The sequence below is a fragment of the Protopterus annectens genome, chromosome 4.part1 (genome assembly GCF_019279795.1).
Source record: "Protopterus annectens isolate FY-2018-M chromosome 4.part1, PAN1.0, whole genome shotgun sequence".
Taxonomy (NCBI): domain Eukaryota; kingdom Metazoa; phylum Chordata; order Ceratodontiformes; family Protopteridae; genus Protopterus; species Protopterus annectens.
Genome location: NC_056734.1, coordinates 557,723,839 through 557,749,962, shown reverse-complemented (window position 1 = coordinate 557,749,962; position 26,124 = coordinate 557,723,839). Strand labels below are relative to the sequence as shown.

General features: G+C 43.8%; 1 protein-coding gene across 1 annotated transcript in view; it reads right to left on the bottom strand.

Moving 5' to 3' along the window:
• Window positions 1-26,124, bottom strand: part of FARSB (phenylalanyl-tRNA synthetase subunit beta) — a 907,972-nt gene that overhangs the window by 182,024 nt on the left and 699,824 nt on the right. Inside the window, exon 19 of the mRNA XM_044070366.1 lies at window positions 18,700-18,852. Within this exon, the coding sequence (XP_043926301.1) occupies window positions 18,700-18,852 (153 nt within the window). The remainder of the gene's footprint in view (window positions 1-18,699; window positions 18,853-26,124) is intronic.

Below are 26,124 nucleotides of genomic sequence, written 5' to 3'. Positions count from 1 at the left end.
CCACTTTTCTTAACATACTCAACTTTCTTGCCCCTTTACATACTGTCAGAGTCAAATCCCATAACTCTCCCTGGCTATCACACACAACTCATACTCTCATGCACAAAAGAGACTCTGCATAAATCTCTAACATTTCCAAACCTACAGGGAATTCCGAAATCTTACCAGAAAGCAGATTAATCAAGATAAAAAGAATTTCTATCACCAGCCTCAATCATCACAATCCAGTAACCCTAAAAAGTTCTGGAGCACTATTAACCAAATTCACCACCCAGGTATCCCCATCAACACCCAACCCTTGCCCCAATAACTCACCCCTCAAAACTGCCTCCTCCTTTAACTCCTATTTTATCAACATTATAAGTCAACTTATGCAAAATTCTTCCCTACTCAACCTCCACACACTACACCACCACCTCAGGTTACCTTCCACCTCTCCCTAAAAACAGTCCCCACTAGCTACAATAAAAAACTTCTCCTCAAGCCAAAACCCTGTTTCTCATCAGCAGGCAACCTTCCATCTATCTTCCTAAAACATGCTGCTCCATCCATAGCATACCCAGTTTCCATCCTAATTAACCGTTCTATCACTGAATCAACTGTTCCAACCCTTTGGAAAAAAAATTATACTATTCCTATACACAAGGGTGGCATCTCTTTAGAAAACTCAAACTTTCGACCAATTGCTATACTTTCTCCCCTCTCCAAAGTCCCTGAACACTGTATACACAGACAAATCTTGGCCCACCTACTACAATACAATCTGATCACCCCTACCCAACATGACTTTCGTCCTCACCATAGCACCTCCACTGCACTTATCTCTTTCACCAATACTATCTCCTAAGCTAGAGACAATAAACTCATTTCTTGTCTATTCTTACATCTGTCCAAAGCTTTCAACACAGTTTCTCATTCTATCCTTCTTTCAAAACTTTCTCAACTTAACCTTTCCCAAACTATTTCTTGGTTTAGCAGCTACCTCTCAGACGAGTATCAATCTGTCAAATGGCCCTCTGCTCTCTTCTTTTCTCCCTATTAATACAGGTGTTCCTCAGGGCTCCATCCTTGGACCCCTCCTTTTTAATATCTTTACTAATGACCTCCACAAATCTTGTCCCCAGTCATTTCTCATACAGTATGCAGATAACTCTAGCATTATTTCTATAGCTGAAAATCCTACTGAACTATAAACCCTCACAAAAACATCTTTTAACCTTACCGAAACTTGGCTAACTTAAAACCTTCTTATACTTAACTCCAAAAAACAAAGTTGATACTTTTTCTCTCAAAATCCCATCTCTCTCTTAAATTCTCCATCATCTCTTCACTCAACAACACTATAATAGCTACAGAAACCCACACTAAGCTCCTTGGAGTAATTATTGATGACCAACTCAAATTTGACCTTCAGATACATCACAGTATAAAGAGAACCAATCAAAAGCTTGGTCTTGTTTATAGAAATAAAAAACATTCTTACTCCTGAAACTAGAATAACCCTTGCCAATGCCCATCTCCTCCCTAATATCTTTTATAGTGCACAAATCTTTACTAACCTTCAGTCTACACTTCTCTTTAAACTCGAATCTACCTACAACAAAGTGGCTAGATTTGCTGCAAACTTGCCTTACAAATCTCACCACTGTCTTGTCCTCAAGTCACTACACTGGCTTGACTTACCAAACCATCTCAAATATATCCAACTTCTTACTATTCACTTCATTCTTAAACCACTTTCCTGTCCTAGTCTCTCTTCACTAGTCTCCTATTACACTCCCACTCGATCTTTAAGGAGCTCTGATAAACATCTTCTACAAATTTACAAACCTAACAAACGTGTAGGACAAAACTTATATAGCTACTCTCCAGCTATCCTCTGGAACAGGCTTCCCTTGACTCTAAGAAGCCTATCCCAGACTCCTACTTTCAAAATCTCTCTTAAACACAACCTTACCTACCTCACTACTTGCCCCTGCAACTCCCCCCTTTAACCTAGTACTCATCTTTGTCTCTTCACACCTCTCTCACCATCCCTTTATCAGCTTACTATGCATCTCTTTTTCCATTCCTATTTTCCTATCAAACCCCCTCTTCCCCTCACATCTTCCTGCCTCCACTTACCTTTTAGCTCATGACCTGCTCTTTCCTACCTAACTCTTAACAGTAAGAATTTAATTATTTTTTTCTGTCTTCTGTCCTACACTTGTAAAGTGTTATTTTCTGATTTAGAAATATGTATACATAGTGTGAATCATGTATTCTATAAATTGCTGTCTGTTGTTTTGTATACATCACATTATTGTGTGGAGCTTTTCTCCCCGGGCCTCCACTGAAAATGGACATGTATCCAGTTGGACTATCCAGTCAACAAATGTAAAATAAATAAATAAAGAAGGTAATAAAGGCAGACAAGCAGAAATAGCGAAGTGGGACTTAGAAGAGTAAGCCAACCCAGCACTGACCAATTCACACAAGTAAGAGAGAACCAAAGAAACATCCACAGAAAGTGGATCCAGGTTACGAGAAAAACACCAAACAGAAAACCTCTTCCATTAGGATAAGTAAGATTTTGTAGTAGTGGGTTGCCTGATCTCCTGCAGGACCCTAAACACATCCTCAGAAAAAAGGTGTCTATGTAGAATCAAAATCCTATCACCCACAATGTGAGTTGGAGTGGACAGGTGGGGATAGTTGAGAGATCCCTTGTTTTGCATGAGGGGGGCCACCCTGTGAGGTAACTTGTGATGATTGCCCTTGGCTAAATGCAGAAGAGGGAATGTACAGTTGTGTACACTTACCATAAATGTAGATGTTCTAGTGTATTCACTGTTGCAGTCATTACATTTGGGTTATCTGCTTGCAGGTAGCCCTCAGCCTGATTAACAAAGTCTTGGGTCCTGCGTCGGTTGCTTCCCTTCTTCCATGACGTCAAGGGTATAAAACATGCAGCCAACGCCATTACACCAGTTTTTCTTGCCCTACATATCAGGTGCCCCCCTAATGGGAAGCAATCAACTATAAAAATACAAAGATATACCTCTAACAAAAAAGCAAATACACCAAAAAGCTTTTAAGCATAGTAAAGGAAAGTAGAGCTATAGCCAAGAGAAGTTAGGGGGCTGGAGGGAGGGTAACCAGGACTGCAACAGTGAATACATTTGAACATCTACATTTATGGCAAGTGTACACAACTGTACTATGTTCTTTGTGTTTCACTGTTGCAGTCATTACATTTGGGTAGATTCCCAAAGCTATGGTTGGGAGGAGGAATTTACATAGCATTAGGACCAGCTATGAGGCCCTGCAAGACTGCAGTAGCAAAACCAGCTCTGGATTTAGAGAAAATTTACAAATGTTAATGCTTGGTGAAAGTGTGTACAGAACTCCAGGTAGCAGCTTCTAGGATGTCCCTGGTAGGGACTCCTCCAAGAAAGGCTGCAGATGTAGATGCAGCCCTGGTGGAGTGAGGTCTGGTCCCCTGTGGGATAGGCTTTTCATGGTGCTTATAGCAGAAATGAATGCAATGGCCTATCCATTTAGAAATGGTTTGTTTTGAAATAGCCTTCCCCTCTGCCCCTGCAGCAAATGCCACCAGCACGTGTTCAGATTTCCTTTGAGGTTTAGTCCTGTCCAAGTAGAATCTAAGTTGTCTGTGCACATCTAAGGAATGCAGCATTCGTTCCCCTTTGTTCTGTGGATTGGGAAAGAAGGTTGGCAAATGAATGGACTGATTACGAGCCACACTGAATACCACCTTGGACATGAAGGATGGACTGGTTTCTGAGGGATACCCTATCCGCATGAAAGATGATGAAAGGCTCCACTGCCATAAGGGCCTGTAATTCAAATACCCTTCTTGCTGAAGTGATTGCTAAAAGGAAAGCTATTTTCCAAGAAAGAAATTTTAAGTCTGCAGTAGCAGCTGGCTCGAAAGGAGGTACAGTGAGTTTCTCCACAACAAAGTTAAGGTCCCAGGCTGGGGTAGGAGTTCTCCTGGGTGGTCTCAAATTTTGTGCCCCTCTGAGGAATTGCTTGAGCAGTGGACGAGAAAAGAGGGGAGGGTTCTGTGTTATAATGAGCTGAAATTGCTCAGGCGTGAATTTTGCTGGAGGAAAAAGACAGGCCCTTGTGAAGCATCTCAGTTAAGTATTGTAAAATCTGAGGTAAATTGGGTGCTGCTGTGCTCATCCCTTGAGACTGGTTCAAGGCACAGAATCTTTTCCATTTTTCAGCTTAAGATTTTCTATTACTAGGCCTCCTTGCCTCTAAAATGATATCCATCACAGGTTTACTGAGGGATGTTATAAGAGAGATTAGGTAATTAGCCCTGACGCTAGGTTCAAGTGTTAGAAGCTGAGGGTGCAGAATCTGGTTCTCCTGCTGAGACAACAGGGAAGGAGTCTGAGACAGGTGCCATGGGGATAACCGTGACACACTGCACAGGAGGGGGTACCAGTGTTGGCGTGGCCAGTCTAGAGCAATCAAAATCATCCTTGGTTTGTCCTGTTTGATTTTTAGTAGTACTTTGAAGAGCAGAGGCAGAGTGGGAAGGCATAAACTGATGGGCTTTCCCAGCAGAAGGACAGAGCATCCACTTTCCAGGCTCGTTTGTAGGGAGTCCTTGTGCAAAATTTGTTCAATTGGTAGTTCTGGGGAGAGGCAAACCAGTCTATATCTGGGCTCCCCCATTTGCTTGTCAACATTTTGAAAATCCTTGGTTCCAGTTTCCACTCATGTGGGTCCATGAGGTTTCTGCTTAGTCCGTCTGCCAGTGTATTTAATTTTCCTGGCAGGAATTGAGCTTGTAGGTGCACTTGGTAGCTCAAATCTGTGTTTCACAATGCCATGGCTAGTCTGCAGAGGGAGTAAGAATGTGTACACCCCCCTGCTTGTTTATGCACCACATAACAGTGGTGTTGTCCCCGTCTTTAACATTAGTTGTCCTGGAAGAATGTGTTCCTTGAAGGCTATCAGAGCATTCTGCACAGCTAACATTTCTTTTTGATTGATATGCAGGTGCATTTGACTTTGGTTCCATTTGACCTGAATGCACTTCCCTGCCAGGTGAGCCCCCCATGCATAGTCTGATGCATCTGTTAGGGTTTGGGCAGCAGGGGGTTGGTGGGGAAGGTAGTCCCTTGTTTTGGTGGCTGGCCTCTGCCCACCAAAGGAACTCTAGACATAGGCAAAGTATGATAGGAATCATTGCTTCTAGATCCTGATAATGTTGACACCATAGGCTTTTTAGATACCACTGTAGTTTCCTCATATGCAGTCTTGCATATGGAATTAGAAGAATGCAGGAGGCCATGAACCCCAAGGCTTGCAAAAAAATGGAAAAGATTCTGTGCCTGGAACCAGTCTCAAGGGATGAGCACAGCAGCACCCAAGTATTTGTCTTGCAGATAGCAGGTTTTTTTGTGGCCACTTGTTTGAAGTAGGTTGTCAAATGAATTTGTTTCTCTGGCGTGAGATAAGCCATCTGGGAAGTTGTATTCAAGCTTGCTCCCAGGAATATAATTTGTTGACAGGGTACCAGGTGTGATTTCTTTTCATTTATGGTGTACCCCATAAAAGTTGGAACCCTTTGTACAAAGGCCAGATGATCCAAAAGTATCTCCTGGCTTCTGCCTGAATTAGACAATCGTCCAGGTATGGGTATATCTGAATATTTCTTTGCCTGCAAAAAGCAATAACTGGAGCTAGGCACTTGGTGAATACCCTGGGTGTAGTAGATAAGCCAAAGGGCAGTGCAGAGAAGTGATAGTGCGTGTAGCCTGCTTTGAAGCGTATGTATCTTCTGCAAGATTCCCTGATTGGGATTGTGCAGGTATGCTTCTTTTAAATCTAGTGTTGCCAACCAGGCATCTTTGCCTACCACAGGAAGTAATTGAAGAGTCAGCATCTTGAATTCTGGAATCTCCGAAAAGGTGTTTAGAGTAGACAGGTCCAGGATAGGACGTCATGAATTGTCTTATTGGGTACCAGGAAAAGTCTCTAGTAGAAACCTTGTCTCTTTTCCTCTTCTGATACCAGTTGGATAGCCCCCATGCTTAAGAGAGAAAGTATTTGTTTGTGGGCCTCTGCCCACTTACTTGGGGGTAGGTCTGGCCACCCGCTTAGTGTTGGCAATGTGAGGAAGTGAAATCTGTATCCCTGGGACACTATATTTAAAATCCATTTGTCCTGGGTAATGAGTTCCCAGTTTTTTGCATGAAGAGCAAACTTTACCCCCAAAGGGGCAGTCAGTTGATAAGTGCTTGGAAATTTTAAAAGGAAGTCACTGAGACAGTTTACCATGGGGGGAGTCTTATTACTCCCAGATTTGGAAGTGGAGGCCCCCCACTGCTTAGTCCTGTGTGTTCCCTGGGATTGAAACCTGGGGTTATTGTTGTGTTTGGATTTGGCATGAGAAGAACTTGAAGAGGCTGGAAAGGACCAACTCTTAGAGGGCCAGTGCCTACTAAATCTAGGAGGCTGAACTTGTAAGAAAATCTTTAACAGTTTGCATAGATTTAGCTTTATCTTCCATCTTTCTGAGAACTTCCCCAGCCTTGTTGCCAAACAGGCGGTCCTGAATTAAGGGAGCATCCAACAATTTAGCTTTAACATGATCATGCAAAGATTGCTCCTTAAGCCAAGCATGCCTTCTGAGCACAGACCCAGTGACAGCAGCCCTGCAAGAGGCCTCTAATGAATCCAAACCACACTGCAAATTATGTTTTCCAACTTGTTCAGCAGAATGAATGTAAACTTTCTTACCCCATCTATCCAGCACCCTGGAGTCTCTATCAGAAGGGGTAGGATTTTTAGCAGTAGAAGCCTTAATGCCATTGGGCCCCTGTGAAATAGTCTCTGGATCTGCAATACGATTTTTAAAAAGGAACTTGTGTGACTCAGGGACCCTGTAATACCTGTCAGATTTTCTGGGAGCAGGAGGCAAGGAGTCAGGGGCCAAACTAGATTCCGAAAAAGCATCATCAACAGTGTCTAGTACAGGAGGAATAGCTAAAAGGCCTATGCTGAGGTAGGAGTAAGAAATCCCAAGCCTCTTTTTTGAATCAGAAAAATCCTGACATTCCCAGTAGAAATGCTCTTAGAGTATTGTAAGGTTTCCCCAAAAGAAAAATCCTCTGGAGGGGAAGCAGCGGGAATGGAGTTCTCTGCATCAGAATCCTCATAAGTAGAAAAGGGCAAATCCAGATCATCAGAAGACTCAGAAAAAAAAACAGAATCCTGGTCAGAAGATTCATAAACAACTTCAGTCCTAGGCCTCTTAGAAGGGGGGGTTGACTACCCCTGATTAGTGTTATTAGATCTTCAGCCATTCTTATTTATTTTTTAGGCATAGAAGCCTGAACATGTGGCCTGGGTGTAATTTTTTTTAGGCATGGTTCGAGACTTAGGCCTAAGTGAAGAAGGAGCTGTCTGTTTAATATGCAAGTCCGTAGGCCTGAATACACCCTCAGAAGCCGGTGCCTGCACAGCGGCTCTGGACCCATCCAAGGTAGAGACATTTGCAGGTTCCACAGTTGAAGCATACCGGACTCCGAATGGGTCTCAGTAGAGGCCTGTGAATCAGAGCTAGCGGGTATCAGGGGCTGCGAAAGCACCTCACTGTGTACTGGCAAACTGGCGACTGGCTTAGGAGAAACGTCATCAGCAGTTCTGGACCTCGGCGTCCTGTCTCGGTCTTTATCTTTGCGTTTTATTCGGAATCCCGGTAGTCGGATGCCTAACAGACATTTCTGGATAATTAAACCGAGAACCAAAATATTTAGAGGCGAAAATATACAGACGATGGATATTGCGCTGATTAAATAAAGCACAAAACCGACAGCAAGGTACGTCGTGGTCAGAGCCTAGGCAAGGAATACAGTACGGATGAAAATCTTTACGAGGTATTTGCTTTCCACAAGTAATGCAATTATTAAGTTTTACTGACATCGGTAAGGAGCAAGAAAAAGTTTCCCCAACGGGGTACTTAGCTTTAGTTGAAGTCTTCGGTTCTGAAACTTGAAAACGAAAATTTCAGGAGTCAGTCAACCGGCACTTGCAAACTGCTTCTGCTTCGGGCACCGCACGGCAAGAAAGACTGATGTAATGGCGTTGGCTACATGTTTTATACCCCTGACGACCTGACGTCATGGAAGAAGGGACAGCAACCGACACAGGACCCAAGACTTTGTTAATCAGGCCGACTGAGGGTTACCTGCAAGCAGATAACCCAAATGTAATGACTGCAACAGTGAAACATGAAGAACGTCCAATGCTGCCTTGGCCAAAAGGAAGTCATCAACAAGATTTCAGGAGCATCCTGTTGTACTTTGAATAGGACTTTTGGAATGAGGGGAAGGGGAGCGAAAGCATAAAGAAATCCCCTTCCAGGAAAAAGAGAGGGCAACCACCTTCCAAACCAGAGGACTTGGGACTCTGGCACAAAATAAGGGAAGTTGTCTGTCCAGAGGGGAGGCGAAAAGATCCATTTGAGGAGCACCCAACTGGTGGGACAATGCCCAGAAACACATCCCTGTGGAGCACCCATTTGTGGGACTGAGTTATGGACCTACTCAGGCAGTCTGCCACAATGTTTTGACCTTAAGGAAAGTACATTGCCTGAACAGTCACTTGAAATAGGATAACTAGTTCCCATACTAGCAGTGCCAACTGGCAAAGATAAGACCTTGTCCCCCCATCTGTTGACATACCACATCCACTGTGGTACTATCTGTAAACACCTTGAGAGGTCCTGGGGGAAAAAAGTGGATGAAAGGCCTGAAGAGCCAGCAGAACAGCTCTCATCTCTTTGATGTTGATGTGGTCTTCAATCCCTGCACCTTTAGGGAGCTGAAAGCTGCTCCTCATCCCTGTCCAAGGTGTCTGAACAGCTCCTGAGAGGGAAGAGGTAGATGAAAAGGGAGTACTGGATTGATAATCAACTGCTGAATCCACCAGTGAAGTTTCTGCTCGAGACATGAATAGAGGGGATGAGAATGCTGAAGCCAAACTGACTTTAGAAACCACTGAAGTTTTCTCATGTGGAGTTTGGCAAAAGGGAGCAAAGGAATAGTGGAAGCCATGAAACCCAGACCTCTCAGAAATTTCCTTGCTGTTACTGAGGTCAGAAGAAGGGACTGAAAAAAGGAAATGAGATTTAGGACGCTGAGAGGAGGCAAGGATGCAAATACAGGAACAGTCTGGATCCTGCACCTGGGAAATAAAGATCCTGAGAGGGAGTCAGAAAGGACTTTTTTAAATTTATAGCGAACCCCAGGCTCTGCAGAAGGGAGACTGCAATGTGAAGATTTTGCAACAAAGTCTTTGGAAAGGATGCCTGAAACAGGAGGTTGTCAAAGTAGGGAAAGACTTGGATCCCCTCCCTTATCTTACAAAATGCAAACACAGGAGTGAGCCATTTGGGGAATACCCTTGGGGCAGTAGAAAGGCCAAAGGGCAAAGAACAAAACTGAAAATGCCAGAAAACAAGAGAAAACAAAAAAAAATTCCTGAAAAAGAGATGAATTGGGATATGGAGATAAGCATCCTTGCGATCCAGAGACACCATGTAAGCCTGAGGATGCAAAAGAAAAAGTCTGAAGGGACAACATTCGAAAGGAGGGAACCTTCAGAAATGTATTTAGACGAGAGGTGTCTAAAATTTGTCTCTAAGTACCTCTTTCCTGGGTAGTAGGAATGTTCTGGAGTAAAACCCCCTCCCTTTGGGAAATAGGAACTTACTGAATAGTACCGAGTCAAAAGATCCCAAAACAACTCTGGAAAGAAGTGCAGCTGTTCCTGAGGGGGCTGAGGAATTCCCATAAAAAGGGGAAAAAATTTCCAGACCATGAAGTACCCTTGGTGGGCAATGGACAGAACCCAGGAGTCCTGAGTAATCTTTAACCAAACAGGGAGAGAGAGAAAGGTGAGGAGAAAGAGGAATATGGCTGGAAAGAATAGGATAGTCAGACAGTACCTGGTTTATCAGAAAAGGAGACTTCTGGGGCACAGAAATCTGAGTAGCTTTAGCAGGAGGTGCCTGCTTTCAAGTTTCTTGCCCTTGAGAGGAGGGTGAGATAGCCTGTGAACAAAAGCTGGCTTATTGGGGTATTTTCTCTGAAACTCAGGGACAGGGGAAATAAAAACATGTTGAAGTTCCTGTAAAGCCTTGCCCTTACCTTAAGAGACTTAAAGCGGCTGCACCTTTGCCAAACAAGTGTTTATTATCCAGAGAAGCATTCATCAACTTAGCCTTAACATCATCAGGCAAAGGTTGAAGCCGAAGCCAAGAATATCTCCTCAGCACAGACTCAAAAGCAGCAGCCCTGGAGGAAACATCTGCTGCATCATAACTACACCTGATGGAATGATGAGCCACCTGGGAGGAAATCCCTAACAGGGAAAGAGCAGAAGTCTTCCCTTCAGAGTCAGGAAGACCAGAAATTACCTGACAGGCCTGGAAAAGAACAGCCAACATGTACCTGGACATATGGGTCTGATAACCGACCACCCTAAAAGCTAAAGTAGCACAGGTATAAACGTTTTTCCCCAACCTTTCCATGGTTCTGCTGTCTTTATTAAAAGGTAGTAACTTAGGAGAAGGTAGCAATTAAGATGGCTTGTCAGAAGTCACAGACACCACCAAGGGGTCAGCAAGAGGACACTTGTAAATTTACAGTCCTCAAGCACCCTATAAAACCAGGTTTCTTCGGGGTAGAGTCAGGAGCCATAAAAGCATTAGAAAAATCATCCAAAAAACAGGAGTGACAGCAGAATGTGTGGGAAAATCCATCTGTAGGAGCTCATAATACCTTTTATGCATTTCAGAAACCATAGCACAATTCCACTTAAACTTCCATCATTCTAGAAGCTATGTCCCTTAAAGAAATTTCCTCAAAAGGAGCACCGGGAGTAGTATATCCATCTTCCTCAGACCTATAATCTACGGAAGAAGGAATCTGAGAGGAGTAAGCAAGGGATTCCTCATCTGAATCTGCTTCCTCCTCAGAGGAATCCTGTTCCCTGGGTCTTTTAAGGGGAGTAGAGGGCCAAGGAGGAGCTGGGACAAAAACTCCCTGAGGAGGTTTTAAAGCCATAAAAGCATTAAACAACCCCAGAGTGAAATTTTGCCATTCACTCTGTGGGTCCTTAGGAGCTGGAGTAATATGTTTAGATTTCTGCTTTTTCTTTAAGGGGACGTCCACCATATGATATGTAGAAGGCTCCAACCCCGGATGGCATTCAATAATTGTAGTAGGACCTTTTTCTCTGATCAAAATTTGAGGAACACCCCTAGGCTCCATGGAAATAATTAGCCGTGGTTCCCCTGAACATCCGATGTGGACATATACAAAGCCTCCAAGGACATGCATAAGGTCTGACCCCCCACTGTCTTCTAAACTGGTCTTGACCAAAAAGAATCCAGCAATAGAGCAGAGCGAATGGGCTGGGCTTTCACTTTCTTGTGCAGAGACATCCAGCAGAGCCTGTACAGCAAAGGAATCCAGCCTAGATTTCTTGGCCTTCTTCACAGACAGCTGCCCCCTCAGATCGGGAAGTTCCTTCCACTGTGTCTTTAACTAAGAGCTTAAGACACTGACTTTCCAGATAAAAAGGCAAAGAAGACCGCCTAAATTGGAGGGTCTTGGGACCAAAAGCCTGACAGACGGAACAGTATGGTCGTTGGAAGCACAGAGTCAAAACAGCACTGCTCGTGACAGTCTTTATGGGGAATCTGTCCACACTGGCATTTACCCTTCTTGGATGACATGAAACCTCACAAGAAATAAAAAAAAAAAAAAAAAAAAAAAATCAAAAGATAAGATACAATAAACCCCATTGGGGCACTTATCTGCAACAACTTGGCGAACCAGCAAAGGAACGGGTGTTGAGACTGACAATCAAGAGATGGAATTCGGACCAGTGGCAAATAAGTTTTGAGGATGGTACGTCCGGACGTCATCTTTATGCCCTAAGCTATACGAGCAGCATATATGTGACACAAGGCATACCTTAAAGCAACCAAAAGGCTTTTGTATACTGGCCGGACATCGGGCTGCTCTTGGCAGGGAATCCCTACTGCAATGAATACTGCAACAGTGAAATGAAAGGACATCATTCTCAGAATTACACTATTATACTCATGTAGTGTTCTGGTAGAAACAAAGGTAGTAAAACTATATTTTCAAGGTCATTACAAAGGTACTGTTGCTGCACAGAGCTATCCAAAAATTTAGAAATTTTCTGTGATGTGACATAGCCACACACTGAGAACTGCTGGCTCAAAGTAAAAGGTTGTTGTACAGCAATGAATACATTACCTTACTTAAACATTCATGTTGAAAAGACTGACAAGTGTAGCGTCAACTAGGGGTCCTGAAACAAAAAGGACTGACAAGATAGCACAAAGACACTTCATCCATATAAAACTGAAAATCATACATGTGGGGTAAAATATAGGGAACCCTTTCTTAAAAACAAATTAATACACATTATTTTCTTTAAATATGGCTAGAACTACCAGAACTGCATCATGACTTAGTAAGAATTGTTACGTAAAGCATACTAAACGCACAGTAAATAATCTAAAACAATAGAATATAATTTATTTTTTATAACCTTACATGAATTGAAATAAATTTCAAGTGCCGGCTCATTATTATAAACTCTTCTGGAGCCAGCAAAAGGTTAAGGATGAGGAAAAACTTCAGCTTTGCTCTCTAAGGTGTTTCTGCATAGCTACTAGACACTGATTTCAATCGCATTGCCAGTCTTTTTTTCACAACCTTGGGAAAAGTACAGTTTTGTACCTACCATAAATGTAGATGTTCGAGTGCTAATACAGCTGCAGTAATCACAGATGGGTTTTCAGCCGTCAGGCGGTCCCTCGGTCGGCCGAATTCCAAAGTCTTGGTCCGGCGTCGGTTGTCGTCGCTTACTCTTCTGACGTCAGTAAGGCCAGAGTATATAAGACACAGCCGACGCCATGTTCTTCAGTCTTTCTTGCCCCAGATGTCAGGTGCCCCCAAAAGGAAGGCAATACATAAATAAGGCTTATCTACATATGCAGGCAATGCAATGCAATGCAAAATCAGTGTAAGCAAGCAAATAAAACATAGCAGGATAACCCAGTCAGGTGGTATGAAGAGGTTGTTAGGCCCCATGCCTTTACCAAGTGGGGAAGGAGGGAGGGAAACCTGTACTGCAGCTGTATTAGCACTCGAACATCTACATTTATGGTAGGTACAAAACTGTACTATGTTCATCGTGCATACAGCTGCAGTAATCACAGATGGGTAGAGTCCCAAAGCTATGCATAGGGTGGTAGGTACTATGAGGAACTGGGTTGAGCCAGAATGCCCTGCAAAACAGCAGTGGCAAAGCCTGCTCTTGTTCTGGAATATAAGGGTAGGTGGTAGTGTTTTGTGAAGGTATGCACAGAACTCCAAGTGGCTGCCTCCAAAATATCCTTAGTAGGAACGCCTCTGAGGAAGGCTGTAGAGGTGGCTGTGGCCCTGGTGGAGTGAGATCTGATACCAGTAGGGACAGATTTCCCATGATAGGAATAACAAAACCGTATGCAGTGGCCAATCCACTTGGAAATGGTCTGTTTGGTAACTGGTTTCCCTTGAGCCCCTACGGCATAGGACACAAAAAGTTGTTCTGATTTCCTGAAGGACTTTGTTCTGTCCAAATAATAACGTAGCTGCCTATGGATGTCTAAAGTGTGAAGCAGCCTCTTCCCCTTTGTTTTGAGGGTTAGGATAAAAGGTAGGTAGGTGTATGGCTTGATTTAAGGCTACCCTGGATACCACTTTTGGCATAAAAGATGGGTTGGTACGAAGGGAAACTTTGTCCTGATGGAAGATGAGGAAGGGCTGCACCACCATGAGGGCCTGTAGTTCAGAAACCCTACGAGCTGAAGTGATGGCCAGAAGGAAAGCTGTTTTTCCAGCACAAATGTTGCAGATCTGTTGAGGCAGCAGGTTCAAAGGGAGGCAATGTTAATTTTTCTAGTATGTAATTAAGGTCCCAGGCTGGTATTGGTTGCTTCCTTGGAGGTCTTATATTCTTAGCCCCTCTGAGGGACTGTCGTAAGAGTGGGTGAGAGAATAAAGGAGGATCCGTGTTGAATTCTGCAGAAATGGCTGAGGCATGTATTTTTATGGAAGAAAATGAAAGTCCACTGTTCAGCAGTTCAGCTAGGTACTGTAAAACCTGAGGCAAGTTCAATTTTCTAGGGTCCTGGCCTCTTTTTTCATTCCAACAGCAAAACCGCTTCCATTTTGCAGAATAAGCTTTTCTAGTAGATGGTCTTCTGGCCTCCAAAATGACATCCTGCACCTCCTTGGAGAGTAGGGACTGTTGTGGTGTCAATGAATTTTCCATGCAGTGAGGTTGAGTGTTTTCAGCTGACTGTGAAGAGTTTTGTAGCTGTTCTGAGTCAGTAGGAGAGGCATTAGAGGCAGGGACCAGGGAGGAGTATGTGTTAGGCTCCTCAGGAGTGGATACCAGTGTTGCCTTGGCCAATCTGGAGCAATCAGTATCATCCTCGGTTTGTCTGTTCTTGCTTTCAAAAGCACCTTGGGCAGAAGGGGCAGAGGTGGGAATGCATAAACTGTCCATGCTGTCAAACTGAATGAAAGGGCGTCCACTTTCCAGGCCTTTGGATGAAAGGTCCTTGAACAAAACTTTTTCAGTTGATGGTTCCTGTGGGAGGCAAAAAGATCTATGTCTGGCCTCCCCCACGCTTGGATTATCTCTGTAAACACCTGAGGATGTAGCTTCCATTCGTGCGGATCTGTCATATTTCTGCTTAGAGTGTCTGCCAGTGTGTTTTCCAGTCCTGGCAAGTACTGTGCTTGAAGTTCGATTTGTCTTTCCAGAGCCAAGTTCCAAAGAGTCATGGCTAGTCTGCACAAGGGGTATGAATGTGTTCCTCCTTGTTTGTTTATGTACCACATTACTGTGGTGTTGTCTGTTCTTATCAGTAATTGTCCTGGATGCAGGAAGTCCTTGAAAGCTGTAATTGCATTTATTACTGCTAGCATTTCTTTTTGATTGATGTGAAGGTGCTTTTCCTTTTGGGACCATCTGCCCTGAATGCACCTGTCCTTCATGTGCGCCCCCCAGGCGTAATCTGAGGCGTCTTGTGGTTATGACTTGTTTTGCTTGAGGCTTGCAGTGTTTACTTGACATGCTTGGGCCCACCATAGAAATTCCTTTTGCAAACATGGAATTATTGGTATAATTGCTTCCAAACTGTGACTGTGTTGAGACCATAGATTTTTTTAGGTACCATTGAAGTTTCCTCATATGCAGCTTTGCACATGGGATTAGAAGAATGCAAGATGCCATGAATCCCAGAGCCTGCAGGATTTTCCTTGCAGTAAGCCTGGTACTTTTTGCTAGTGTTTTGAAGTACTGAGATAGTTGCCCTTGTTTTTCTGGCGTAAGATATGCCATCTGGGTGTTTATGTCCAAGTTGGCACCCAGAAAGGTTGTTTTCTGAGATGGTGTTAGTCTTGATTTCTCCTTGTTGATGGTATATCCCAGAGAAAGCAGTAACCGTGTCACATATGCCAGATGTTCCAGTAGTATGCGTTTGCTGTCCGCTTGGATCAGGCAGTCGTCCAGATAAGGGTAAATTTGTATCCCTTGAAGTCTGCAGTAGGCAATCACTGATGCCAGGCACTTTGTGAATACTCTGGGCGCAGTAGATAAGCCAAAGGGCAATGCAGAGAATTGATAGTGGATTGAACCTGCAAGAAATCTGAGGTATCTTCTGCAGCTTTGTCTGATTGGGACATGCAGGTATGCCTCCTTGAGGTCCAATGTTACCAGCCAAAACTCCTTGCCCAGCATGGGAAGAAGTTGCTGTAATGTGAGCATCTTGAATTTTGGCACGAGTAGGAATGTGTTTAGGATGGATAAGTCCAAAATGGGTCTCCAGTCGGTTCCTTTTCTTGGTACCAGAAAAAAGTCTTGAATAAAAACCTTGACCTTGTTGGTGTGTAGGTACCTTTTGTATAGCTCTCATGTTTAGGAGCTTTGAAATTTGCAGTTGTGCCTCTGCCCTTTGATTTTGTGGCAGGTTTGGCATGCCTCTCAGTTTTGGAAGAGTGTGAAATTGAAATTTGTAGCCTCTGTTTATAATGTCCAGTATCCATTTGTCTGTTGTGACAATATGCCAATTGCTTGCAAATAATGCTAGTTTCCCTCCCAAAGGTGCTGTCAGCGGAGACTTGCTTGGCATGGAAATGAGGGAGTCATTGGGTTTGCTTCCTGTATTGTTGTGCACTGTCTTCACCACCTCTTGGTGCTGGAGATTGCCACTGTCTGCCTCTATATGATCCTTGTGATTGCCCTCTGCTCCTTGTGCGTCTGTATCTACCTCTTTGGGGCTTGTCAGTGGCTGGAAAGGACCAGTTTTTTGAAGGCCAATTTCTGCTAAAACGTGGTGGTTGGACCTGTAAGAAAGCCTTGACAGTTTGCATAGATTTGGCTTTTTCTTCCATTTTCCGTAGTATGTCCTCAGCATTAGTACCAAATAATACATCCTTTTGTAAAGGAGCATCAAGAAGTTTAGCTTTCACATGATCAGGTAAATTTTGTTCCCTAAGCCAGGCATGCCTGCGAATGACTGATCCTGTGGCAGTCACTCTACTGGAAGCCTCTAGGGCATCATAACCACATTGTAAGGTGTGTTTACCCACTTGCTCCGCACTATGCATCATATCCTGTAACACTTTTAAATCTGGTTGTTCAGGTTGAGACATTTTGTTCCTTAATTGTGATAACAGGTACTGTTGATATTTAATCATATGAAACTGACAGTTTAAGGCCCTCATGGCTAGGGTGGCCGAGGTATATACCTTTTTACCCCACCTTTCTAGAGATCTGGATTCCCTTTCTGCAGGGAGTGGATTCTTGGCAGTGGAGGCCTTTAATCCCTTGGGGCCTTGTGAAATGGTTTCAGGGTCAGCATTATGGCCTTTGTAGAGAAATTGGTGAGAGCTGGGTACTCTGTAATACCTATCAGGTTTTACTGGTGCAGGAGGCAGAGAATCAGAGTTAAGTCAAGCCTCCAAATAGACATCATCCAGTACATCCAAAACAGGGGGTATAGCCAGAGGTCTGTGCTGAGGTAACCAAAGAAATTCCCTAAGTCTTTTCTTGGAATCTGAAAAGTCTTGGCCTTCCCAATGGTAGTGTTCCCTCAAAGTGTGCAAGGTTTCCCCAAAAGAAAAATCCTCAGGAGGGGATACAGAAGGAATGGACTGTTCTGCATCCAAATCCTCAAAAGGAGAGTAAGAGTGTTCCTCTGCATCAGAATGTTCTGATAAAATGGATCCCTGATCAGAAGAGGGAGATTCTTCCTCCACTCTGGGTCTCTTGTCAGGAGGGGGCTGAGAACCTCTGATAAGAGTAATTAAATCCTCAGCCATTTTAAGCATCTGTTTCTTAGGCATGGGTCCAGGAGATGGGCCCTGTGCAACAGGCCTCGTGGGATGCCTGGCTGCTTTGGATATAGTAAAGGCCTTTATTGAAAAAGAAGATGAGGGCCTAAATACACCATGGGTGGAGGTGGACCTGTCCACATTAGTAGGCTCGACATTAGCAGGGGCTTCGGTTGTAGTCTGGGAAAGGACCGAGGACCCAGTGGTCTCGGGTAAAGAGAACACCGCCAAAGGAGTGTCGTCGGTAGTCAGGGACTGCAAAGGCGTCTCGCTGAGAACCGGACCACGTGTAGCCTGTTTTGGCGTGGTGTCGGCGGGGACCGCGGGTCTCACGTGTCGGTCCATTTCCTTGCGTTTTTTGGACAAAACGGTAGTCGGAGTGTCCGACGACATCTTATAATCAAAAGCTTTACCAAAGTAGTGTTGGGCGAACTCCGCCCGACGCTTGATAGTGCATTTATTGAAGGTAGCGCAAAAGCGACAGCCCGAGACGTCGTGGTCTGGGCCCAAACAAGGTATGCAACGTGAATGGAAATCCTTATGCGGTATTTGCTTCCCACAAGAAATACAATTATTAACTTTTTCTGACATCGGTCTGAGGCAAGAAAAGTTTCCCCAACGGGGTACTTAGCTTTAAAGAAGACTTCGGTTCCAATTTTTTCGTAATTCAGGAGCTGGCCGACCGGCACTTGCGAACTGCTTCTGCTTCGGGCACCGGACGGCAAAAAAGACTGAAGAACATGGCGTCGGCTGTGTCTTATATACTCTGGCCTTACTGACGTCAGAAGAGTAAGCGACGACAACCGACGCCGGACCAAGACTTTGGAATTCGGCCGACCGAGGGACCGCCTGATGGCTGAAAACCCATCTGTGATTACTGCAGCTGTATGCACGATGAACATCTGTGAAGGTTGACCTTGTGCTTAATGTAAAACAGTTAAAAGCATTTTCGCACTCAGTAACCAAGTACAGTAATGGTATTGTACCAAGAATATACACAGCCAATCACACTGTCTGGAGAGGCTATTTTGGCCATCCAAAAATGCGTGGCTTTTAGATAGGCAAGTAAAGCCACACCCATGTGCAGTAGCTATTTCTGACATCACAAATCCTTACCTTTCAAATAGGTAAGTAAAGCTCATCATGTTTTATCATTCCTCTGTGAACCTGTACTGCAAATATATATCTTTTTTTTTTCTTTTTAGCTGGTACCTATTAACATTTTAGTACAATTACTTACCTTCAGCAGCCTGAATGTAGTATCCATGATCCCTGCCTGGTTTAACATCAAGTAACTGCATCACCCTGTCCAGCAAGCCATGGATGACCTCAAATCCAGGATTTTTGTTGTAGTATATTGCACATACATGCCTATGATTCCGTGCACCAACATCTGAAAGAAAAAAAAAAAACGTGTTTTAAGGCTGAAATAAATTACTAATACACAACTTTCATAAACCACTTTATACTTTACAGCTTACATAACCCTGACATCTCATGGGAAATTCAGCTAACCACCAACGCAAAAGACAGGGCTGTTTTTACCTGCTTGTCTGTGATGTCTGGGGCTCTGCATTCTTCTGGGATGGACACGTGCCCTTTTGGGGGTGGGGGGTAAAGTTTGCACTGAACCTGTCAACCAGGAAGCTGGCAATGTCAGTTGGTTCAGTGTACTTTTTGCCATTTTGCACTAGCTCACAGCATATCTGAGAGTTTCCATCTAGATTCTTGACATAGCTAAAGAAGGGTTTGTGATTAAGGAGTCTTTGGCAATTTTTCTTTCGGAACTGGCCTTGTATGATTTTATGAGGGATCATAGTTTCTTGCTGATATTGATAGTGATGCCTTTCCTTTTTGGGATAGTTTATTTATGGCAGAGGACCACCAGACTGGTTTCCTCTTTTTGGAGGAGCAAGTCTTGGTTTTACTTGGGATGGCTCGATCCACCATGCATTCCTGTAAATCCTCATAGAATGCATTTGTAAAGGATTCTGTGGTTTGGGCAGCATTATCCTTTAGCAAGGGGGCTTGGAAACTTTCCACCTCGGTCTTGAGAAGTGAGAAGTTGGCTTTTGAAATGTTTTTCACAGTAGTTTCCTTGACCGGGGGTGGGGTCGGGATGTGGATGTCCAGTGTGATAAGTTTATGATCTGATCTTACCAGCGAGGGGTTTACCTCTGGTGTGGAGCACTGATCCCCCATGTTGGTGATGATCAGGTCCAATATATTACCTCTTGTGGGTGTGATGACCAGCTGTTCCAGGGCGTTTGAATTTAGAAACTCTAGGAAGCGTTGGGCAAAGGAGTTTGTACTTGAGTAGTTATCCCACTCAATGTTTGGGTAGCTGAAATCTCCCTATATCATGGCGTTTGGTAGGACCCTTTATATTTTCCAATGTTCTCAGGAATGCTGAGTGGGGGTCCTGAGACAAGGTAGGTCATCTGTAGCAAGCTATGATCTGAAAAGCAGCTTTGCCCACCGTTAGTTGCACATGGATGGTCTCCGAGGCCATGTGCTGTGCTACTAACATGGAGGTGTGGGTATCCTTTATGAAAATGGATACACCCCCTCCTTTTGTATTTTGGTCCAGGTTCGGAGGCCGAAAGGTATGGTATGAGTTGTATACTAGTAGTGCTGGGGTGCTCTCTGGAGCCTTGAACCAGGTTTCTGTTACTGCACAGATATCGATTTTCTCCATGCTAAGGAGTGCCTCGAGTGCGTGCATTCTGAGGTTTAGACTTCTAGCATTGAGCAGCATTACCGTCAGTTTTTGGTTACTTGTGTTGTTTAGGGAGGTGGGTTTGTCTTTTGAGCCTTGTCTAAAAAAGGCACTATGGGGGTGGCAAGAGCCTTGGCCAGTATTCAAAAGTCTAAGGGCGACAGGTGCAAGCCATCTCTGGGGAAGCAGCGTGGCTTGTAGAGCATGTCGTCCCAGGCAGATATCCATCACAGGTTTGCTGAGGGATGCTAAGGGTGAATTTAAGTGATTAGCCAAGCTGCAAGGTTCAATGTTGGGAGGTGAGGGTGCAGAATTTGGTTCTCCTGCTGAGACAGCAAGGAAGGTGTCTGAGGTAGGTGCCATGGAGATAATTGTGACACTGCGCAGGAGTGGGTACCAGTGTTGGCATGGCCAGTCTGGAGCAATCAAAATCATTTTTGGTTTGTCCTGTTTGACTTTTAGCAGAACTTTGGAGAACAGAGGCAGAGGGGGAAGGCGTAGACCAGTAGGTTTTTCCAGCTGAAGGACAGAGCATCCACTTTCCAGGCTTTTTTGTGAGGAGTCCTTGTGCAAAATTTGTCCAACTGGTAGTTCTGGGGTTAGGCAAATAGATCTATGTCTGGGCTCCCCCATTTGCTTGTCAACATGTTGAAAATCTGTGGTTCAAATTTCCACTCGTGTGAGTCCATGACATTTCTGCTTAGTCCATCTGCCAGTGTATTCAGTTGTCCTGGCAGGAATTGAGCTTGTAGTTGCACTTGGTATCTCAAGGCCGTGTTCCACAATGCCATGGCTAGTCTGCAGAGGGGGTAGGAATGTGTACCCCCTGCTTGTTTATGTACCACATAACCATGGCATTGTCAGTCTTTACCATTAGTTGTCCTGGATGAATGTAGTCCTTGAAGGCTGTCAGAGCATTCGGTACAGCTAATATTTCTTTTTGATTGATATGTAGGTGCATTTGATTTGGGTTCCATTTGCCCTGAATGCACTTCCCTGCCAGGTGAGCCCCCCATGCATAGTCTGATGCGTCTGTAGTTAGGGTTTGGGTGGCAGAGGTAGTGTGAATGGCAGTCCCTTGTTTTGGTGGCAGGCCTCTGCCCACCATAGGAACTCCAGGCGTAGGCAAGGTACGATAGGAAACATTGTTTCCAGGCTGTGACAATGTTGACTCCATAGACTTTTTAAGTACCACTGAAGTTTCCTTATATGCAGTCTTGCATATGGAATTAGAAGAATGCAGGAGGCCATGAACCCCAAGGCTTGCAGTATTTGTCTTGCAGATAGCAGGGTTTTTGTGGCCACTTGTTTGAAGTAAGTTACCAAATGAATTTGATTTTCTGATGTGAGGAAAGCCATCTGGGCAGTTGTATTCAAGCTTGCACCCAGGAATGTAATCTGTTGAGAGGGTACCAGTTATGATTTCTTTTCGTTTATGGTGTACCCTAGACAAGTTAGAACCCTTTTTACAAATCCCAGATGATTTAGAAGTATGGCCTGGTTTTCTGCCTGAATTAGACAATCATTCAGGTATGGATATATTTGAATATTTATTTGCCTGCAAAATGCAGTTACTGGAGTCAGGCACTTTGTGAACACCCTGGGCGCAGTAGACAAGCCAAAGGGCAGTGCAGAGAACTGATAATGCAAGTAGCCTGCTTTGAAGCGTAGGTATCTTCTGCAAGATTCCCTGATATGGATATGCAGGTAAGCTTCTTTTAAATCTAGAGTTGCCAACCAGGCCTAGCATAGGAAGTAACTGGTGAAGAGTCAGCATCTTGAATTTTGGAATGTCCAGAAAGGCGTTTAGAGTAGAGAGGTCCAGAATTGGATGCCATGATTTCTCTTTTCTGGGTACCAGGAAAAGCCTGGAATAGAAACTTTGTCCCTTTTCCTCTTCTGGTACCGGGTGAATAGCCCCCATGTTTAAGAGGGAAAGTACTTGTTTCTGAGCATCTGTCCCTGATTTGGGGGCAGGTCTGGCCACTCGTTTTGTGCTGGCAACATGTGGAAATGAAATCTGTATCCCTGGGACACTATATTTAAAACCCATTTGTCCTGGGTTATGAGTTCCCAGTTTTTTTGCATGAAGAGCGATCTTTCCCCCCAAAGGGGCGGCTAAAAGGTAAATGCTTGGTAATTTTAAAGGAAAGTCATTGAGACTGTTTACCATAGGGGGTGTTTTGTTATTTACAGTTTTGGAAGTGGAGGCCCCCCATTGCTTAGTTCTGAGAGTCCCTTGAGACTGAAACCTGGTGCTTTTGGTGTGTCTGGGTTTGGCTTGAGTGGATTTGGATGGAGCTGGAAAGGACCAATTCTTAGTAGGCCAGTGCCTACTAAATCTTGGAGGTTGCACTTGTAAGAAATCAGTTTGCATAGATTTAGCTTTATCTTCCATCTTTTTTACAACTTCTTCAGCCTTATTGCCAAACAGGCGGTCCTGATTTAAAGAAGCATCCAACAATTTTGCTTTAACATGATCAGGCAGAGATTGCTCCTTAAGCCAAGCATGCCTTCTAAGCACAGACCCAGTAACAGCAGCCCTGCAAGAGGCCTCTAAAGAATCAAAACCACATTGCAAAGTATGTTTTCCAACTTGTTCAGCAGAATGCAATAAATACTGTAAATCTTTATTTTCCACACAGTCAGAAATCAACATAATTTTCTGTTTAAGCAGTCCAATAATGCTATTTTAACATATGAAATTGGCAGTTTAAAGCCCTGATTGCCAAGGTTGCAGAAGTACATGAGAGTTTTGTAGTTCCATGCTAACAATCATTTAAATGTTAGCACTATGAGCTAAATTTAAATTTAAATTTAAATGTTTAAGGCTCAGCCTTTGGATGTAGTTGCAATTATTACGTAATTTATAATTTACGTATTTGTGTATATACTTTTTATACAACATAAGAACAGTGTATATTGATATAAGCACTGATAGACATTATATCCCTTTATGATAGAAAAGGCTGGAAGTTTTGCTTTTAAATGGCGAAACAATTCGCATTTTAAAGTGAAGTTTTGTTTTGTTTGTTTCTAACATTTTAGCTGCTGGTTCTGTATGATTTTAAACTCACAAGCTGTTGAATTGGTAATTGGCAATTTGTTTTCTAATTGGTTAATTAGTTAACAGCACCCTTTTTAAAGAAAGTTTGATACTACAACTGGTTGTTTCATTTTTGTCTGAGGAAGGAGAGATAGGAGTCTCTCCGAAAGTGCTTGTGGTTAATAAAAGCTCTAATATTACAGCGCATGGACTTTTGTTGCCTTCTTTGGAACAGTTTTACCGGACTGTGGATTTCACTTTATTATCTGTTTTCCTTACGCTTAGCAGCTTGTTCCCTCGAATTTTTGTTCTTTTTAGGCATAGGGGCCTGAACATGTGGCCTGGGCGTAATTTTTTTAGACCTAGATCAAGATTTAGGCCTTAGTATAGAAGGTGGAGTTGGTTTAATATGCAAGTCTGTAGGCATGAATACACCCTCAGAAGCCGGTGCCTGCACAGCGGATCCGGACTCATCCAAGGTAGAGACATCCACGGGTTCCATAGGTGAAGCATCTCACGGCACACCGGACTCCAAATGGGTCTCAGTAGAGGCCTGCGAGTCAGAAGTAGTGGGTATCAGGGGCTGTGAAAGCGCCTCACTGAGTACCGGCGAACTGGCGACTGGCTTAGGAGAACCATCGTCTGCAGTTTTGGACCTCAACGGCCTGTCTCTGTCTTTTTCTTTGCGTTTTTTCAGAATTCCGGTAGTCGGACAGCTAACCGATGTCATTTCTGGATAATTAAACCGAGAACCGAAATATTTAGAGGCAAAAATGTACCGACGAAGGATAATGCGCTGATTAAATAAAGCACAAAACTGACAGCAAGGTACGTTGTGGTCAGGGCCTAGGCAAGGAATACAGTACAAGTGAAAATCTTTATGAGGTATTTACTTTCCACAAGTAATGCAATTATTAACTTTTACTGACGTCGGTACGGAGCAAGAAAAAGTTTCCTCAACGGGGTACTTAGCTTTAAGTTGAAGACTTCGGTTCTGAAACTCGAAAACGAAAATTTCAGGAGTCGGCCGACTGGCACTTGCAAACTGCTTCTGCTTCGGGCACCGCAGGACAAGAAAGACTGATGTAATGGCGTCGGCTGCATGTTTTATACCCCTGATGACCTGACGTCATGGAAGAAGGGACAGCAAACGACGCAGGACCCAAGACTTTGCTAATCAGGCCGACTGAGGGCAACCTGCCAGCAGATTACCCAAATGTAATGACTGCAACAGTGAAACACGAAGAACATCAAAAAGCTGCTCAGATATTCTGATGCATTTTGTCTTATCCAAGTAATACCTTAACTGTTTATGTAAATTCAAGGTGTGTAGTACCTTCTCACTGGCAGACTATGGAGAAGAAAAAAAGGAGACAAGATGAATAGACTGAAGGGCAAATCATTAACACCCTTGGTCATAAAGAGAACCTGTCTTTATGAAAGTCCAAAAAAAGAGGAACAACCATGAGGGCTTGGAGCTCAGAAGCTCTCATCAGAACCAAGAGCCACCAATAATACAGTCTAAGTACAATGTTGTATGAAAGAAAAGGCAGGCTGAAAAAGGGACCAAGTCAATTTTCCATGAACAAAATTAAGGTCCCAAAAAGGAGGAACAGGCTTTCTTGGCGGCCCAATATGAAGGACACCTTTTAGGAATGGTTTGACTTCAAAATTAGAACCACAGGATGACACAAAGGCAGAGAGGCAGAAATGGCTAACAAATGAGCTTTAACAGAAAAATATGCCAAACCAGTATTGAGGACTTTCCAAAAATAAGGAATGTAGGAACCACCACAAAAAGGGTCCTGGCCATGCTTGTAGCCACACAGGATTTTCTAGTACTGGGTCTTCCTGCTTCCTACAAAACCCAAAGTACAAACTCAAAATTGGTGCCTGAAAGAAATCAAAATCCAATCACAGTGTCAATTAAGTGTGGCCAAGTGAAGGTGCATGAGAGACCCCTTGTCTTGTGTGAGAAGCTCCATCCTGTGAGGTAAGTTGTGATAATTGCCTTGGCTGGGTGAAAAGAGATTGGGAAGCAGTGCTGCCTAGGCCAAAAGGGAGTCATCAGCAAGTTTTTAGGAGTGTCCCATGTGATCTTGTGCAAGATCCTGGGAAGCAGATGAAGACAGGCATACAGAAACATCCCTTTCTAAAAGCAACCAACCAAAAAAAAAAACTTTGTATCACATCCACTTTACTAGTCAGTGGACTTGGAACTCTGGAACAAAACTGGGGAAGTTGTCTGTTCAGTAGGGAGACAAAAAAAATCTAATTGAGGAGTATCCCAACGATGGACAATGTCCAGAAACACCTCTCCATGAAGCATTCATTTGTGAGGCTGTGTCTCAGACCTGTTCAAAGAATCTGCCACTAGTCTGCTCTGAACGGATGTAAACTGCCGGAAGAACGAATTGACCGCAGGTTGAAAAATTCCAAGCTTGAACAGCAGACTGCAAAGGTGGTAAAACTTTGTGCTTGTGGATATACTGCACAACTGTGGTACTGTCTTGTAAGGACCTTTAGAGGATCTGGAATTCAAGGGGGAGTGAAAGACTTGACGAGCTAGGATTAGATTTCTCATCTCTTTGATACTGCTGTGGTCTGACATCTGTTTATGGGAACCCTGAACTTTGAAGCTTGGGAGCTTCCTCCAACAACCTGAATCAGAAGCATCCATGTACAACTCTTAAATAGGAAGAGGAACCTGAAGAGGCAAACCTGGATTTAGGGAGATATGATAAATCCACCAGCAGAGTTCCGAGTCTGAGACTGGGAAGAGGGACTGTTATCGCCACAGGGTGGCAGTGCTGGAATCAAACAGTTTTGAGATATGACTGAAATTTCCTCATGTGGAGTTTTGCAAAAGGAACCATCGGAATGGTGGATGCCATGAATCC